At 37.2% G+C, this 19585-nt stretch overlaps 3 protein-coding genes across 6 annotated transcripts in view; 1 reads left to right on the top strand and 2 right to left on the bottom strand.

Annotated features, from left to right (window-relative positions):
* LOC111271970 (endoribonuclease Dicer-L) overlaps positions 1–6699 on the bottom strand; it is a 28787-nt gene extending 22088 nt beyond the window's left edge. The window contains exons 1-3 of one of the 3 annotated variants that reach the window (XM_022853055.2): positions 6682–6699; positions 3101–3152; positions 2755–2916 (exon numbers count right to left, since the gene is read on the bottom strand). In XM_022853055.2, coding sequence (XP_022708790.1) covers positions 2755–2916; positions 3101–3139 — 201 coding nt within the window. In that variant the 5' untranslated portion in view covers positions 3140–3152; positions 6682–6699. Of the gene's footprint in view, positions 1–2754; positions 2957–3100; positions 4207–6681 lie in introns of those variants that run through there. The other 2 variants (XM_022853052.2, XM_022853056.2) reach the window with 2 other exon arrangements.
* Positions 6700–7256: 557 nt separating this feature from the next.
* On the top strand, positions 7257–12842 carry Vha44 (V-type proton ATPase subunit Vha44). Of its 2 annotated transcripts, XR_002687249.2 has the most exons (6): positions 7257–7409; positions 9284–9430; positions 10118–10261; positions 10607–11281; positions 11679–12069; positions 12717–12842. XR_002687249.2 is itself a non-coding variant. In XM_022853051.2 (5 exons), the coding sequence occupies exons 2-5, from the start codon at positions 9302–9304 to the stop codon at positions 11874–11876; spliced, it is 1146 nt and encodes a 381-aa protein (XP_022708786.1). In that variant the 5' UTR covers positions 7257–7409; positions 9284–9301; the 3' UTR covers positions 11877–12842. The 2 variants fall into 2 exon arrangements, 1 of the variants encoding a protein (XP_022708786.1); XM_022853051.2 differs by having other exon boundaries at positions 11679–12842.
* Positions 12843–16112: 3270 nt separating this feature from the next.
* Positions 16113–19564, bottom strand: mRpL18 (mitochondrial ribosomal protein L18). The gene is made up of 3 exons (XM_022853058.2): positions 19099–19564; positions 18310–18506; positions 16113–16267 (listed from the first exon to the last, which is right to left on the bottom strand). The coding sequence occupies exons 1-3, from the start codon at positions 19352–19354 to the stop codon at positions 16163–16165; spliced, it is 558 nt and encodes a 185-aa protein (XP_022708793.1). The 5' UTR covers positions 19355–19564; the 3' UTR covers positions 16113–16162.
* Positions 19565–19585: the final 21 nt, after the last annotated feature.

The raw sequence follows: 19585 nt of genomic DNA, 5'->3' as shown, positions 1-19585 counted from the left end.
TACAGGTTGCTCTTGGCAGGTCCAACTCCGCCTATGGTTAGACTGGGTTTCCCATGCTATCTATTTTTGTCCCAAACGTGTCCCCGTTAGGTCTGTGAATACTCGCTTCCGAATGTAAGGGAATGTGAGGAAAGCCGTGGTTGTAAAAAGAATCGAGTCTTTTATTTTTTTTTTCTCTGGAGTCTCAGTCATGATAACTGTTGCTACTAGACATTCACCTATGTACATTTTTGTCCTATCCTTAGTTTAACACACACGATTTTGACCATATCTAACAATATTATTTTTCCAGTTTCTTCTAAACCCGTAGTGATTGTTTCATTCCACTTACCAAAGTCAAATACTTTTGTCCCCGTTGGTATCTCAGAATGGTACTGAACATGACTTTCAAAGTCCTATGCAAACATCAAGTATACAACCAAGTACTGTCAGGAGATAGATATTTTGCAAAAAATTATTTCTTATGAAAAATAACGAGACTCGAGTTTAAGCTAGAAATTACAAACACCGATTTATTTTTTTTTCAATATTATTTTGCGCATCATGTAGAAAGATTGAGTAGTTTCAGCGCTTAAATGTTTCTAAGTTTTATATTTTTCTATTAGGGTTCATAAGGAAACTTCATATTTTTAGCATCAAATTTATTTTTTTCCCATACATCGTTTAGCTTTTTACATTTGTCTGTCGTATATATATAGGATGTAGCACTTAAGTTGGAACAAACTTCGGCAGGTTGTTTCATGCGGGCAAGCAGGTACATGTTCAATTTTTGCTACTTGGAGATAGTCTAACTTTCCAAAACAAAACGACAAATCCACCATGGCGGAAAGAAACGCGTAGAGAGCAAAAATAAACTCTGACCTAGTGTATTTGCTTTGTACAAATCTCCCACCGAGATTCAAAACTTAAACTTTTCCTTACGAAACTGACGTTTACGTTGCTGCGTTCTAAGAGCTTTTAACAAATCTGAGGAAGATTTTTATGACGATAATTTTTTGTATTTAAAAGATTACAAAATTAATCAAAGTAGCTTAAAAATTATTCTTGATACACTTATAAGAAACTATTACACATATATTTTTAAATGCATGTGTGATGTTGCAGTAGTTTACAACTGATTAGATTATATATATATATATATATATATATATATATATATTTTTAGTTAATTCCAAGTTATTTCTGTCGCAACAGCTGGCCAAGCTGCTGCAAGGCTGAAATCCTTAATGGGAAGTTTAACAGCAAGTTATATTGCCTGCGAAACTAATCTTTTTTAACTACTTGAAACCTAAACAACAGATTAAGACTTTAAAGACAGCGCTGGGCGACCATGGTCTTAACAGTAAGGTGACCATATAAGGAGAATGCAATAGGCGGGCCATTGTCTGAACGAGATCATTTCCATATTTGACGCATAAGTAGATGCTTCCAGGTAGGTACTCGTCAACGGGCTCCTGTTTCGTAAAAAAGTTACTGCGGCGCTGCTGTGGCGCGATTTCAACCCATAATTTGTCGCTCTCGAAAGATTAACAGACATGTAAGCGTTCAAAAATTACGTGCACACCGAAACTTTCCTATTTGTTACATGGAAAATTTGGACAACTGTCATTCGGTTATCATCGCATATCTAAACTGTCGAAACTCAGTATTTCTTATTTAAAAAGTTCGTTACATGTCACGGTAGATGTCGCCATTTACTTTTGCTACTTCATTACCTGATTCAAAGAGGAAAAATCAAATAACACCTTTGCCCTACAAACCGCAGCACACAGTGGCTTATTTGTTAGTGAAGTCATTACTTGACACACACTGAGGTGCCCTGAACCCTATATTTTCATTTATCCCTAACTTTGTTTCTTTACATAGCCACTGAGCTAAAAACGAGCTTCATCAGATAAATTATGGCGTTAAGCAAGTCGTAAGGAAACGGCTTATGCTTTCAAACCTTACTAGCTCGTGATGGTCGTGGATCTGTTTTTGAGTTATATTCTGTGAAATCGTAGCTTGACACGCACTATTAGAGTACTCTGAGCCTCGGATTTATTTATGTTTACTTAATTACATAACCATTCAGCTAAAAACGAGCTTCATCGTAAAAAATTATGTCATTAACTATTAGGGAAGGAGTTGATGCTTCAAAATGTAGTCAGTACATAACGATGCTCGTGGTTGTCCTAGATCTATAATTGAGTTACATCCTACAAGGACGGGAGTACGCCTCTTGCTTCAGAGTGCACGATATTTGATTGCTCTTTTCCTATCACTTGCCTTGTTTATATTGGCTAAACAATATTTACCAAAATGTTTACATTTTTTTCGAGATCTGACGCTAACTTTGTATCAAGTCCCTTAAACTAACTTCATACCACAATGCGCGTATCTGCCAATGGTAAAGGACGAAAAATATCGACACCGTGACAGCGCTTTACGGTTAGTATCCTAGCAGAACAAGTATCTTCCTTATCTCTTATCTATTACCTTCCCTGTCTGCCACTCAGAGCAAAAGTTCTCTACAAGCAGGGGATTTCTTACAAGCATTATCACAAATATCTGATCCGAAAACCCAGAGTATAACCATTAAACCACAAATGCTTTTTATATCGCTACAGGCTTAAACCTGTACCTGAGAATGCTCAGTTAAGTCCATTATAAGGAGTGAAACTAGTTAGATGAATAAAACTAAACATACGTTTATTGTCAACAAAGAATGAAGATACGATACTTTCGAAACAGAGCTAGTTCTTGATAATGTACCTGATGTTCGAAGTGCTTGATAAGCAGCACAGAGATGAACGTTTTTCCCGTTCCGGTGCCTAAGACTACAATGGTGTTGTGTTTCTTGGCGAACTCGAACATCTCCAACTGGTAGGAACGAGCCTGGTCTGCTTCCAGGCGACGATTCGTGGCTGCCATCTCCTTCGGTTGAATGTTTTTGCATAGTTTAGATCTATTTTACCTAAAAGGTACTTGGTTAGGTAAAGCTAGCTTTAAAATCAAACAGTATTAACTATGCATGTGTGAGACTCGAACGCGTAGGTCTAATAGAAATATCCTAGCTAGTATTTTTCAAAAAGTCAATTAGCATTAAGCATACACTTACGGGATCTGCAGCACTTCTCTGTGTCAACGGATATTTCATATACCGACTTCACCTTGAAATAAACAGTGCGCAAAGAACAAATTCAATGTGCATACCGACAAATATAACAATAGGGAAAATCATAATGGCGATACCTCCGCAACAACAACATTGTTCAAATATAGTTGTGAAGTATATTATTCTTGACGCGTCTTTTATATCAAGTGCACATAATGCCTCAACAACGATTCGTCAGAACCATCTAATTATATTTGAAATCAAATAACTATTATTTTGGCAACATGAGATTCGCTCAGATAAACCTTTATATATGTCAAAAATTCTAAAGCAAAGAACATGCTATAATACTGAACAAATATCTAACGGATGAACATTTATTTTTTCTTGGTAGTGAATCGTGCAAATACACCATCAAAAAGAGAAAAACCATTTCCATCATAATTTAAAGTATGTCTAGGTCGAGTACCCTCCAAGGTGTGAGATTCACGATGTTGCTCTGTATACTACTCGCCAGATCTCTAACCATGCGCTTTTTGACAAAAGTTTGACATAATCATAGCAAATGATTATGTCAAACTTTTGTTGACGATCATGTAAATTTGACCAATTTTCCATCCCAGTTATAGTATGTGTGATACTACTACAAGAACAAATGTGCACCTAGAAACCAGAAATTACAAGTACCGAAAAAAGTTCTAAGTATTTCGCACAAGTCGAAATCATAACCTACAGTAAAATGCCGCTATACGGGAATTGAGAATACGAAGTTTAATTATTGTATATTCGTCGAGGTATATGAATTTCATTGACCAAATCAAAGATGTTCTAATAGTTTTTAGGTCAGCCGAAGCCAGGTGCCAAACAAGTTTGTAGGAAAAAGTATGAAAATATGACGAAAAGTCTAGACGGCTTAAACAGTGACACCTTAAGCACCGAACATGAATACCGCAGGTAATGTAAATCCCGTTTTGTCTAAGACAGGCGTAGACAAATAAACTTCTAATCTTGCAATTTAAAATACTCGTAAAACCGATACTCAGACAGCATGATTGTAATGACTATATGGCGTATACCGTTAATTAATAAAACTATATTACAGCTGGCACATGTTTATGCCCATAATTAATAAGAGGAATGAAAAAATGAGTACATTTACTAATAATTATCATAAGAACGTCACAAGAAACATCGTCCTCTATAAAATAGAGTACTTATACTTAAGTTTATCTATCAGTAAATTAAACTGAAATAGAAACAAGTTCTATGAAATCCAAATGCACTTATCATACATTAGCTATGTTTCGCTAATGACACTAATCTCACTAATCACTATTTTTTCGTGCTCCTTAACTACTTGGTACTACAATAGAAAACAACATATGTATCTTATAAAAACACGGTACTAGCAAAATTTAGTATTAACTATCACAAGCAAATCCGGTAAGCTTCAAAATCGAATAATTTTTGAAGCAGTTAAGCTAAAGGGATGCTTTTTAATGTGTTATTAGTATTTCTTTGCCTCTAACATCCTTGCTATGACGTTCCGGTAGCTTCTGGATAGCTACATACTTCGCATTCGTTTTCTCATACGTAGCACATGCCCCCGATGTCTATTGCAAGTACCGCTTCACCTTACGTCCGAACCTATTCAACTGCCACCACACGCTTTCTCTATAGCGACGCGATTCTTTCGCTTGATCCTCCTCCGACTGATGCAGATTGAACCACGCGTCCTCCAAGACTTCGTCTACGGCAATCATATACCGCAGACGGATCTTCTTTTAAGTCAAGTTCTGTATATTGCACGTGAAATACATTACACGCATTTTACTGGGATCAATTCACGGAGGATCCATTTTTTATTTATTCCGAATTTTCAGCACCTGCGTTATAATTTCGAGATACGTTATATGTACAACGCTAGTTTTAGCAGACTGAGCCATCAAACTCCAAACTCTGCTTTTATAAAACCTCGCTGATTGCGACAGTGCGTTTTCGTTTGGATGCCGATGTCTGGTCACTACCCACTATCCTACAAAACTCCAATATCCTTTCATAAAATATTTGCACCACTCACGTACTGTGAATTCGCTTAAGGCCTCGCTAAATCTTTTCACCAATCTTCGATGGATTTCCACAGTGCTGTAGCCTCTAAGCGAAAATTTGACCACTGAATGAGGACTTTCGAAACTAATACATACTTACTTCTAGATTTATTTCTCTTGAAGTAAGCTTCACCGGGTTCCATCCGCAAGTTTCTAGAGATTTAAATCTTTGTCAGCTAAATTTTATTGTCTAGCGGCGCGTTATTTAATTTCAACTACCGTACAATTTTATGCTATAAGATGCGCTACGCGCTTGCTTACATAACGCCGCGCTACAAAAACAGTTTACGATCCCGTTAAGCTAACGTATGGCACTCGGATGTGTTATTCAACATGATCTAATTAAATTACACCTATGTCAAACCTCTGACTGATTTACCGCGGTTTATTTGGCACCAGACTGCTGCGTACGGGTGTCCTGTGCTAGGCTACATTTAATTACAACTTTAAAAAATTGGTAAAAAAATCTTAATTGATTCATCTACTTATTCAAAATTGGATTACGTCATTACTGGCTTACAACGAACACCAGTGCTTCAAAACATCTTTACTAGTATCTAAGCAAACTGTCGGTGTCACCTCGGGTAAAAGTTTTAATCGAATTAATTATAATACCATTTGCCTTCATAGTCAGCTCCTAAAGTAATATTTGTAACAACTGTAGCACACCTGGCTGGATCAATAGTATAACTCAAATGCAGATAATAGCCAGCGCGGAAACAAAATTTAATAAGAATACTCGCTGAAAATCTCAATATATAGTTTCATAAGAACAGCCAGCCGCGGCATTTCTTTGAGCAACACTTCTATATGCGTAAAGAAAGTGTGAGAAAAAATAGTCTCTTCTTGTTCATGAAAGCCACAGTACCTAATTGTTAATGGCATCATGCACACTAGACAGCTATACACATTTTTCCATACCGATAAACAATATAGCTAAAATATAATATATTCAAACTGCATTCAGGCATTTGTGGCACTAACGATAAACATTATTTGTAACGGATGAAATGGGAGTCAATGGCAAAGGGTAGTGTATTGTATTTAGCGGTAGATGGTAAATGGCGTCACCCTTTATTACATTTGTTTTTCTTATGAACTATACGAACTATCCATCTTTCAAAACAGTCGGGCATTATGCAAAACATAAAATAAAATCGCATACATTATATACGTCATACTTGGGCTTGAGATGCTTGAGAACGAGTAATAAGTAACATGCCAAACAGGGTACCAGATTCATAAATTCGTAAAAAAAAATAAAAAATCACTTAATTTACTTTAGGTTCTTTACAGCATAGACGTGACGGGAAATTTGTAACATAGAAGCAGATACATTCTAAAGATTACGTATTTGAATAATGAGATTAGTTGGATCAATAAAAGACTTGTGCTTGATCACGCTTGTAACCCCTTCGAAAAAAGCAATTTCAGTACATATGCAAGATTCATTGTCATTAAAGTCTTGCGACTTACCTACATCAATACCTGTCGCAGATACTAGCAGAACCTGCCACTAAAATAAGCGCTACGCTGAAATTTCTAAGAACCGATTGAATTAGCTAAGCTTCTGGCTAAATATCCCGTATCTCAAACCTGCTCCGTCAATGGGCACAAGTTAGTTGCAAGGCTCGAGCAATTTCCTTAGGTAGTACATGCAATGTGCTACTTACAAGTTATGATATGACAACCAAATTTAAAATTTCTTAAAATAATGAAATATTATTAATGCAAAAACTTTCTGTAGACATCTATACCGATGTTCATCCGGTTGCAAGGAACTTATTTATACGCTTTGAAGCAGACGATGTAATGAGTTCGAAATATCCACTTCATAAGAAACAGCACATAACAGCTATACAACCAATATAGATTCACGAAAGAAGTCTTGTTAGTTTTACCATATACATAAAAAGCTCACCAAGTTCTAGTTAATTGTAAATAAAATATAACAATAAATGTATTTTCATATATACTATATTTACTAAGAAATGTAGTGGTAGCGCTTACTGCGCCCCCTGGACAACACGGCAACAATCGACAGATAGGCAGAAATCATGAGCGCGAATGCTCTGGTCACGGGACTCGCTGCAAATCGAAGAAGTGGAAGCACAGTAAGACCGTGAACTCAATTCAACATTCCAAGTGCTCCGCGATTCGAGCTGCAACCACAAAAGTCATCGAGTGTCTATTTGATTGACAGAGTAAGTTCACTGGTTATTGCTGTTTTATAAAAGAGTTGAGAGCTTCGTCGTTGGTTCAGCTTTGTTATGCATTAATAGTATGTTACAGGCTGTGGAGTGTTCATAATCAGTGCTATACTATGTGTGTTTTGTGATCCGTCATTAGCCATACTATGTAGTCAGACAGACAGTTACTCGATCATGAACCTTTGTGGATCGTCTCCATACTTTGGGTCAGCAGTATTATCATGACAACGAATGAAATTCGTCGAGCTTTGAGAGGAAACTTCTCGGGATGGGCATTAGCTTGATCGGTAACATAGTCATAGGGTACTATTATTACGACGGCTGATTTACGAGAGTAACTTGTGTTGGCCTAAGGAATACTGTGTACTGACCTTATGTCGTCAGTACACCCCGTCACATGTTCTGGCTGTGTGGCGGTGTCGGAGCAGTGGAGTAATCTCCTTCATGATAAAAAAATTACCCTAATAGGAAGCATATCAGCTGAAAAAGTAAGGCACCGTGATAATCTGGCTACGTAGGATTGAAATCCAAAATTCTAGAGTGTGATTTTAGCACGTGATGTTATTCTTGAAGTCAAAATTGCGCCAGTCCAATCGTGAATATTGTAAATTAATATTATATCTATGGAAAGACATGTATCTATTCTTTGTAATTAAAGTAATTCTCTAAGTAATAATAGTTTCTATAATTTGTGTAATAGACAATGCTTTATCGTCGATAAAATATTATGAAGCAAACTATTTGAAGAAGCAGTGCGACAAATTATGAGAACTGTTTGTATCAAAAGTACTGGAAATAGGCTTCATGGTACGTAAATAAGATTTCCTCCTCAAATTCTACTGATTGCACTGTAACTATTAATGGTAGATGACAATGAGGCCTCTGCCACAAAAGACATTTAGCATTTAACACTTAACATTTTAACATTTAGACATAGATGGTAGAAGGAACCTGGCGACTGTATTATGAAGCATCGGCTATTTCACAAATTATGAGATACTATTTGTATCAAAATTACTAAAAATGGGCCTCATGGTAGGCAAATTAGAGTTCGTCCTAAAGTTTTACTGACTGTACTATAAGTATTAATGGCAGGTGACAATGAAGCTTCTGCCACAAAGGATATTCAACTGTGAAGCTATTAGACTCGAAGGAACCTGGCGACTCTATTTTTCATTACAGTTCATTCACTAAGCACGTTTAGTACTTTGATGGATTGAGATATATTTTTTGCTATAAGAAAATATGACCGTATTTTGTGACAAATAATGTCGAGCAGAGGCAATGCTTTTTTAGGTTTTTTCGGAGCTGCATAAGGAAACTTAACGTCAAGATTTATAATCAATATATGTTGAATGTCCGAATATCGTTGGCTGATTACTTCGCCTCACCTTCACAAATGTGCTTCAGAACGTCGGCGAAGAAAAGAAAGTACACAGGACATTACTCAACTATGTTTTCAATGATTAATTCATTTCCTTATGCATGTTGTATATGCAAGCTATTTTTACGTACTTACGTACGTGACTGTATTTAGTGCATGAAATATCGGCGTATTTTCACCAGCGTTTTTACGTGCATTCTCATCCGCCAATGAAATTCGCGCAGCACTAAGTAGTGTCGAGGTTTCGCCATTTTAAGTCAAGCAAATAGTTCAAGAAGAGCATTGACAAGGCTGAATGTGCTTATGGAGAAGGATTATTAGGAGCGAAGTGTGTATATCGTAGACATTTTAGCCAGGTTAACGAAACTGTTAATTATAAAATTAATGGTCTATTATTGGAGGACATGGAATTTTTCAGAAAATTACATGTTACAGGGCGTACTTTTCAACTTAGCAGCTGCTATGAGTAGTTTTGTTTTCACAGGCTATTCCTGCGACTACGATGACCGAATTCTGGTTGATATCGGCTCCAGGGGAGCAAACATGTCAGCACACATGGGAAAAACTAAATGAAGCAATAGGTCGAGAACAGCTTGCAACAAACTACAAATTCAATCTGCCTGATCTTAAGGTAACTCGAATAGAACGAAAAAAAATCAGTATTCACCCGGCCTGACCTTAGTAAACATATTAACCGTAGGTTCAAAGCTTGCATGAATTTGGAACAACTGTGTAATATTGTTTCAAGAAGTATGATTTGTTCAGTGCAATTTTCTGCTTCATTAGAAATGCGAGCTTTAATTTGTATATTAATACGGTGGGCAACTAAATACAATTAGTATACCTAGGGTGTCTAATAATGAAAATGAATGTGCAATATCAGCCCTGTCAGCAATTTAAAGGTTGTTCATATGCTAAGTCAGCTAAATGGTAATTAAAAAAATTATAATATTTGCAACGTTAGAAAAGGGCTCATTAATTTCAATTCTGTTAACTGTAATTCAATCATAATTATTCGCACCCTTGATATCTATTTAACTCCAAAAATGGCCAATAAAGTATCAATAAATAGACCACACTTTGGGCATTGCTTGTTATTGGCTCTGTAATACTAATGTTAATTTACTCGATGGTTATTTGGTTTAAAGGCTATATCGCTTTCGTATTTCGAGCACGGTTCAGATATATGCATGTCAAGCATTTCTGATGTAAACATTCTATGCGATCTGAATGAAAAATAAGACGAGGTTCTTTTCACAGAAGCTTGTTTCGTTCACGTATAACAACCATTCGTTTCATATTGTTTACTTTTTCAAAGGTGGGAACTCTGGATCAACTAGTTTCGCTATCTGATGAACTGCAGCGTGTGGACCAGTTTACAGAGCAAGTTACTCGTAAGATTGCAAATTACCTTGCAGATGTGTTCGAGGATCAGAGAGATAAATTCAGCGAAAATCTCAAGGTAAAAAATTGTTTCGATTGTTCTCAGATCCTTAACCAGTTGGAATGTTTTAATATAGTAGAGTGAAAAACCTGGTTTGTCATAAATACAAAATATCCAAAATATTTAGCTATTACTTCCATACGTGTCATTAAGCTCGATGGACACCAAGAGAATATTGCCTTGCGTAGCATAAATATTGTTCTATAAAACAATGTTTTCAGCCCATTACTACAATTTATTATTCGTTTCACAAGATTTAGACCTCCATTTATTCCATCAGTTAGGTGCTGTTCAGACAAGCCTCACTTTATGAATTTTCGTGTTTGCTGTTGCGCAATCTCTACGATCGGAATACCGATCTAGGCGAACGGAACGGATTTGGTGCTTTACGTCAAACGGTTCAGCTGGGACGTGGCAAAATATCCAAAGCATCAGCCGCTGCCCGCGCTAACCCAAATGATTAACAAGCAGTTGGGGATGATCGACAGTGAGCTCAAGACACGCTCGTCAGGATACGACACGCTAAAATCCAATATTCAGTCGTACGAGCGCAAGCAAACAGGGTCCTTACTTGTGCGCAATCTGGGAGATCTCGTACGAAAGGAGCATTTTGTGCTTGGTTCCGAGTATCTGGTAACGCTCCTTGTCGTTGTCCCCAAAGCGTTGTTTAAGGCATGGATGGAGAACTATGCAACGCTGACAACTATGGTCGTCCCAAGAACTACACAGCTTGTACACGAAGACCAAGATCACGGATTATTCACCGTAACACTTTTCCGCAAAGTTGTCGATGAGTTTAAGACTCAGGCTCGAGCAAACAAATTCATTGTTCGTGATTTCGAATATAACGAACAAAGCATTCAATCAGGCAAAGATGAGCGTGGTCGAATGGAAACAGAAAAGAAACGCCAGCTTGCGCTACTCATTCGCTGGTTAAAGAACAACTTCAGTGAGGCTTTTATCGCTTGGATTCACACTAAGGCACTGCGTCTCTTTGTCGAGTCGGTACTTCGCTATGGACTACCGGTTAATTTCCAGGTAAACTAATCACCTTCATATACTTTCCGAAAGGGCTCTGACTCGATGGCATGATTCGATTTATCAATCCATATTGACTTCACGGAAAATAAGTAGTTATTTTATTTATGGTATATTCACATTTAATTTGCTATTATTTACGCATACAAATATTATATTATATATTTTTAAATATATTATTATATAAAATCAAATATATAGGGAGATAATATTTGTGGTCTGCAGGGTTAACTATTTCTTCTTATAGGGCTTAGAACTTCGGAGATTTTTACAGTACAATTATGTACATAAACTACATGGGAACTTTACAGTACGTTTGCATATGTAATCTTATTTTCATCTATTACTTAATAATTTATTTATTACTAATCTCGTTTCAACTTTATTTTTATTGCAGGGTATGCTGCTTCATCCTCAAAAGCGTTGTATGCGCAGGCTGAGAGACGTGCTGAACCAGTTGTACAGCCATTTGGATAACAGTGCTGCAGTAGGGCCCGTGGAAGAGATACCCGGTTTTAACATGGGGCCTTCCGAATACTATCCCTATGTCTACTTCAAAATAGTCATTGACTTCGCCGACGTTAAAGCTCACTAAAGTGTGTCGATTGATTAGATAGCTACGAGTTGTTATCGAATGCATGAAGTTATGCATCGAAAATTGGGCGATAAACTCTCTTTTGTCTAAGGCAAAAACAAGCAAGTCCGACACAGCGAGGAATTGCAAAATTAAAAAATTGCGTAACCTGCTAATTTGTAGTTCCAGATATAACGACAGCAACAAGTATAAGGTAACTTATGTCAGCTATGTCTAGCTAGTAGACGACAAAGTACTAGAGCACTAAAGTTAGATGACGTAGTGTTAGCAGCCGGAATAGTTGTCTCAAGTGTTTCAACTTAGAAGTTTCAAATTAAGTACATAATTACATGATATTTGTGTTGGATAATTTTAGGGGTTAAAAGATACATAATGTTGACTATGTGGAAGGTGTGGAAAACGTATTTGACGGTTATTAATTTGATGTGATGTACGTTGATGTGATGTCACGAAGGCCCGCCCTATTAGGCTTGACTGAGTATGAGCGAGTAAGCAGACCAGCTATTATGTTATGTCTAAGCTATGGCTGCTACTTGGTAGTAGGAATTATCACAAAAAAATAACGATTTATAAGATCGTTAATAATCTAGTCGGACGTAGTTTTGGTTGACTAATCAAATATAAGCTTGAGGGTGTTATTGCATCAATATTGGGAACAAAAAGATCAAAAATAGTCGCGACTCAAATTACCAAGCATTCCATTTTACAGGTGAATAAACAGCAGTTTCAGTCCAGTTATTTTTTGTCTTCGTGTTGAACCAAAAACATGGCGGTACAACGATAAGATAAAGCAAAAAAAAAAGTGAATAACTTACTTATTTCCTGTTTTCTTTTCCCTAGCAATTTGATGAAGTTTGTGGTTTTAACCCGTACACCTAAGCGCATCGGTGTGATACTCAATCGGAGTCTATGAACTACAGAGAAAACCGCGTTGTTGACACAATAAATCGCGTTCAAGTTCTTTAATTGGTAGATGCGTAGTCATTACAATATCAAAGCACAAAGCAGTCACCTTTTTTATGACTGTCTTACAAACTTCTTTCACTCAAACATAACCTATTTATAGCTGTGCATCAATTAATAACAGAATAAGTTAAGATTGTGCATTGAAAATTGTATCAAGAACTGTATCAAGAACTTAACAGACCATACATTTTTATCGTCCCGATTTTTAATTGAGTTTGCGATCATACAGAACACTCAAGGGTTCTGTGTAAAATATAGTGATTGAAGACGAGCCCTATGGCAATGGGCGTTTAACTTAGATTGCCAAACTTAGATAGATTAGAAAGCTAAGTATGCAAAATCTAGAGAATACCTCCTTTATCAAATATCCATTCGACTAAGGGCATTCGTTAACCCTTAAATGAGTAATATCTCCTGTATCAATATCTATTCGACTAAGAGCATTTATGAACCGAAATGAGTTTGCAAGCACAAGTATTTCCTATTTGTCGCAGCTTCCATAGAACAGTAAACTTACAAGCTTTTATCCCGATAAGGCATATTTTATGTGATTTTATTCACTGCATTTCGTAGCTCTGTCGTTAGCTGCCGAAGGTCACAAACGGATACTATAAATTTTTATTCACAAATCGTTCAAAAACAAACATTGCTGAAGCATTGAATAGTATTTCAGCTAACACAATCATTTCTGATGTTCGTGATAAATTATTTCACAATGGTTTATTATTTCTACTTTTCTAGAATTTTTTTAATTTGAGACCTCTTGATCCTAGATGACTTAAACATTATTTGATTCATACGCAAATTAATATTTAAAGGTTAACACTATGTACATTTATGACAACTTCAGTAGGGGTAGTACCCTCCATTGAAATATATTATTTATACTTTCTATTCTTACGACCTCCTGCGACTTAACACACACTAGTTTTGAATTATACGTATAAATATATACAAATATAGAGAGCTCGAGCTCTAGTTTATACAACCTACAGCATTTTATTGTTTGCTGTTCATGCAGTTGCACTTGTATCACGAAGCAGATTGCACGTTTGCGACACCAGCTTCAAGAATTTTGATTTCACTTTTCCAAATACCATGATGACTGATACTAAAAATTAGCGACTAAACGACGGCTTTGGAATCATTCATTTTTATAAGTGGCATCCACCAGTAAGCACCAGGAAACAGCGCTATTGACCGCATTAGTTTCAAAGTTATCGCTTAACGACGAAAACTAACCTTGGCGTGACAACTGCACCATAATTACAAAAAAAAATTCGCATTATTGTGCTAAATATTATAATAATAAATCTTATAGTGCTGAAGTGGCTTCTTCGGATGATGCCACTACTCGCCTCATTTTTTTTTAAGAGTGGGTAGTATTATTGACACACAACCGAGCACCACTACCAAACCTTATCTGGGCCGAGTGTGGGGCTCGGCAAGGCTCAGAAGACTTAATTCTGCCAAGAGCACTACCCACCATTAATTTGCTATTCCTCTATTATATTTTATTCCGAACCAACCTTTAAAATTATTACGAAATGATTCGCCAGCTTAGCGAGTGAAGTAAGTACGTAGCAGAGAGGGTTGGAACCTTTTCGCCTTGTTTGCAAACCCGAAATACATGACTGCGCGCTTTGACACTCCCAAGACCAATGTCAACGTCTGTTTTATCGTTGTCATTCGGAGCTGCTCTTTGCAGTTCGTCGATACCATTTTTGTTTGTGGCTCACATATGAATTTGTGTTATCATTTGTTGGTAGCGATTACAAATACCCAGGAATCCTAAGAACTCTCGATCATCACTCATAGCGAGTCCGTATCTCTTCCCTATTCTTTAAACGCTTTTAGGTGTAGCAAATTTTAGTAGCTATTTTGTGACCGTCTGGAAGGAAGGCTCAGGTTCTTTTAGAACTTGAAGACTAATAAATGCACCGCGAAGCTTTCTGTGGATGTTTTTATTAGGCTTGTGCCTTGAAAGTGGACGTTGAAAAGTTTAGCCCGATGTGGAATTGATCTCCCAGAAATGAAGAGCCTCGAACATTCCGACCAATAACGGTGCGCTTTTCAGCCACCACTGTTCTTAGCAGTGCTTTAATTATGATATAACCTACTTACATGACATATAATTGTTTTCCATAAAACCGCGTTCCAAGTCAGAGAAGGGATCTTGAATCCGGTAAACATACCATTGTGCACAATAGTAATAAGGTCAGGCCGCTTTTAGTAGAAGCAAATATCACTTTTCTATTTAAAAACTCGCAAACGACATCCGATAATGTGAATTCTTTCTAACTTGCGGAATTTAGATCTTATTATAGCACATAAGAGGCTAGTTACCCAACCAGATCCTTTTAATGAATCAATCTGAATGTCGTCCAGAAATTTGCTTGCTTGTTTATCTCTTGTTTGTGTCTTGGCTGGTTATGTCTCGGGTCTGTCCATGGTACCATCACATAGACAAGCTTCCGTTAAGCATAGGCTTGGTTCAAGTTCAAACCTAAAACCGGAGAGTGCATAGAAGTAATCGTCAATCAGTCAAGTGCCTATAATGTTGGAAGGAAGTGCCCAAGTCACACATCGGCACGCTCGAGTGAAATGGTATTTATCCGAAGTTTATCGACGTCAGAATTACAGAGCAAAGTTTAATGCGCTGCATTACTAGCGATTTCGTCCTATCCTTATCGTCCAGTAGATAAGCCGACTGCAGCTGGTTCTGAAGTGACAATGCTCTATAATAAACGTTACCTCGTAAGTATTTTTAGTGGCGTTGGAAAAGACATACTCAGAGGCGAAATTCGTAGCAAAGCAAATACTTGTATTGTCTAGATTTATCGACAGGTTTGCTTTTGCTCATAATAGTGTGGCATATAATGTATGCACCCCATTCGGATACAATGGCATTTAATCAAACATCACTCGTGCCGGAGCCTGAGGTTCAACAGAAGCGTATTTTGAAAAAAAAACCTGCATGCAGCTTAATTCTATTATTTTTGTGTGGCAACTTCTTATTTCAGAGCTGAGTTGCTTCCTCTAATTTACTTTAAACTACCTAATCCCTTGATACCTTTTTTGAGCTATGGCGGATACCACCTAGATTACACCGTAGACTTTTCTGTGCTCAGATTCGGGTTCTTTGACTAACCCAACGAGCTTTCCAGAGCGCGCCGTATTCTATCGTCGTATAATAGAAACAGGCGTCGTCTATAGCACCTATAACATTCTATTGTTATACAGTATTATTATAGATTAATGAAACTAGACTTTTAAGAAAATTGTAGTTTTTATTACTTTATTTTAGCTCAGACATTTGTTTATCTGTACATGGTAACAAGAGGCCTATCTTCCGTTTCATTCAGATCGCCAGGCTCCTTTAGTGCGACACCCTCTTTCGAGAACCCATCCAGTAACGACTGAACCTAAAAATTAACGTTAAAATTATTGAAATAGCTCAAGAGAGGGTAATCGCTTGCTTAGCTTCTTTACTTTCACCACTATACTTCTTTATTGCAAGATTTAGGCAGGCCCTGGAAAGCAAAGGTGTATACAAAACTCCATAGAGAACATATAAAATTATATGAGTCACTTATCTATTGCAAACTTTGCACAATTTAACCTTTATTCAGTTTATGATTTCTAGCTTTTTTTAGCTACAGCGTATATAGGTAAAGCCCTTTATTTGTTCTTGCTATGTGTAAGATGCCAACAGCGTCACTTTCTTATATGATAGACTGCTTCCACATATTCATAAACAAAAACTATCTAGTTGAGGTTACTTATGTTTCTGAGCATTCTTAAAATCGTTTTTTTGTGTAGTTCTTGTATAAAAAATTAAGTTACAACAGTACCCACATGTTCACACCGAGCTCAAAGAATTTAGAAACAAAATAGTTGGAAATTTCATTCCTGAAGCTACTAAATGTCAGTGGTCAAACTTTAGCAAAATTAAATATCTTGCTGTCTACCGCCGGCTTGTAGCTTTGAAACGCTACGCACTCAGCCTTTTTTCCTTTTGCGTCTTCTAATTGTAACGGAAGTTTTCAACTCCAGACGCACTTCACAAGTCGTTAAGGATCAACAGGCATCGCGGAGTCAGCACGGCCGCTTGTAGCTATTCGACATATCGAAACTGTCTTCCTTAAGGTCATCTAAAGCGCAACGCGACACATAGAACGGAACAATCTAAAAATCGACTTCAAGGTCGTGCTGTCCCTTCCTTGGCAGTACGTCTCCAAACTTGAAATGTTTGCTAGAGGAGTGGAATTGATTTAAGTATTTTGTGAAGCGGCAGACGCCGTCGAACATCGTAAGCCACATTATAAGCAGCGCAATTTGTTTACGCATGTAAAATTGCTATTACTACTAAATTCGATATCGAAAGCCGGTGAAACTTCCCGAAGTTGTAACAGGAGACGAAGTTGACATGTATAACGGGGGATCTGCTATAATAGCCTCCAACACGTTTCGCATATTAAAGTCACAAGAATGCATGACCGACTAAAATCACAAGAGATAAGCAGTGTCACTGGGATAATATAAAGTGAAACCTACGCCCCTATTTGTCAAAAGTAGAGCGGGGAGATAACGTTTCGGAACGCGAAACTAGAAATATTTCCGTTTTTCTTTAGCTCAGTAATTACATTTAGCATAATCCCGATTGCTAACAGATGGATTATGTACCATGCGGAATGCGCGTAAAAATCATTCTCTTCAAACATTCATAGACAAATCCTTCTCAGAGGCTCTATGTTGTAGCCTTGACTATTCTTTCTTTATTCAATTATAGTTGCTCTGCGCATGGCACAATAAATAACCTATTTTTGCCGCTATTTCCTGTCTCCTGCTCCTACTGATGTATACTAATATTCAGAACAGCCGTTGTAATTGAAGTTGAACTAAACGTAGTACAGGACATCCACTTGTCTGCTAAAAAACGGGAGAAGGATTGTTGTCGTAACGGTAACCATTGCTGCACACAAACGGAAATAAAGAATGCTCGTCGATCTTGTTGGTTTACTAGTGCTGCGAAGGCAGTTGCCGCTGACGACTGACTGATAATATTGAGCACAACTTTTTTCTATAAACCGTCGATAAGAAATAGAAAAAAGAAATAGGTGCGAATAATTACATTAGGGTGTTTGAAGAATAGAACAGCCCTATGGTTTTAAAAATACCCCATATGAGCTGGAGGGCAAAATAGGTCAAGATATGCCAATACCCCGGAAAATCACGTAAGACTTCCACTAAGACCATTTGGCTAAGAAACAGCAGGACAGTGTGTTGCATAGAAACAACGATAACAGAATACATAATATTCATCACACTTTTTAACCAAAAAGTGTGATACTAAATGTATGATGTGATTATATACTAAATAACCAATTAGTATAAATGCGTACGTTCTAAGCTTGAAAGCTTTATTTAAATGTGAAGGGTATTACCACACCTAAATTATCCCTACCTTCTTTGATGTCTTTTTCTCCTCAGGTATATCAACGTGGACAGCTAATACTCCCGCTTCAAGACAACGGCGGGCTAAAACGCGGCCGACTGCAAAAGCCGCACCTTTATCAGCCGTTGACACGAGTTGCTTTTTAATTCCCCATTCTGTAGTGGAAGCTTCTGTTACGCAGCTGCCACTATTATGCACCACTTTGCCTGTAAGATTGTGCTTATTTTTAAAATTAAATGGGTAATATTTGCCTATGCATAACGCGGTTCCTGTTGGATGTTTCAATTATTAAATGAAATTTCGAGCTATGCTATAATGCAAGCTACACTTGGCTTTAAATCTTCGAGCGAAGACAATCCAAAAAAATGCTACATTTGTATATGCCTACATTCCTTAAACTAACAAGTAGGAATTTTATTAATTAATAATTAGGAATTTTAGCAATACTTATTTTAAGATATTATGATTTACGAAATGAACTACTATTATGTTTTCCAGTCCGTCTTTTGTCGATGCGCTGTGTCAAGCAGTCCTGATATATACGTTTCGTAGTAAGCGTTCTTTATAAAACGCGGAAATATGCGTATTCCAATATACACAGTAAGTTGGTTGAGTTGGCACTGCCTAGCAATAATTAATTTGTAGTAAACCTCATCCTAAGGGTGACACTTATGCAACCAAAAAGTGGTGGGGACAGGGTAATTGACGAAATCCATTTTACAGGAATCGTACTATAATTGTAGCTGATTCGCTACCAGAGGAGTTACATTTTTGTATTATGCAGAGGTCTATACTGACCAAACACATTTCTTTTCGCTAATTGGATTTCAAGCCGATACCAGTAGGTTCTTGAGGGACGATCCCACTCCCAACCGACAGGTTTTCGAGCGAGAAGCATCTGCTCTAGGTTTCGCGGGTTGCGATTGACGAATCGAGGGTTCACCTCAAAGTCGTTCCTGGTCGGTGATCCGATCGAAGGTACCACTCCAATAGAAACGTTGCGCGACGCAGGAACTGCATACTTGCATTGAATGAAGGAACGTAATTTTAACATGTTGCACGTTATTTTTACTACTTAAAATGTTGATCGTATGCGCAAGTCTGGATACAGAGATTATCCGAACAGGCCATGTCTGCATTACTTTTATTTTCGTGTTCAGATTCCCGATAAGCAGACGACTCCGTAGAAAAAATCCGCACATCTCATTTTGACTAGGTTAACATTTTCTAAAAACTATAGAAAACCGATAAAGCTTAGTTATTCACAGCGACAAAAAACTCAATA

Source organism: Varroa jacobsoni, unplaced genomic scaffold (genome assembly GCF_002532875.2).
Source record: "Varroa jacobsoni isolate VJ856 unplaced genomic scaffold, vjacob_1.0 contig01340, whole genome shotgun sequence".
Taxonomy (NCBI): Eukaryota; Metazoa; Arthropoda; class Arachnida; order Mesostigmata; family Varroidae; genus Varroa; species Varroa jacobsoni.
Note: the sequence above shows the minus strand (reverse complement) of the source record. Positions and strands in the feature narration are given on the sequence as shown.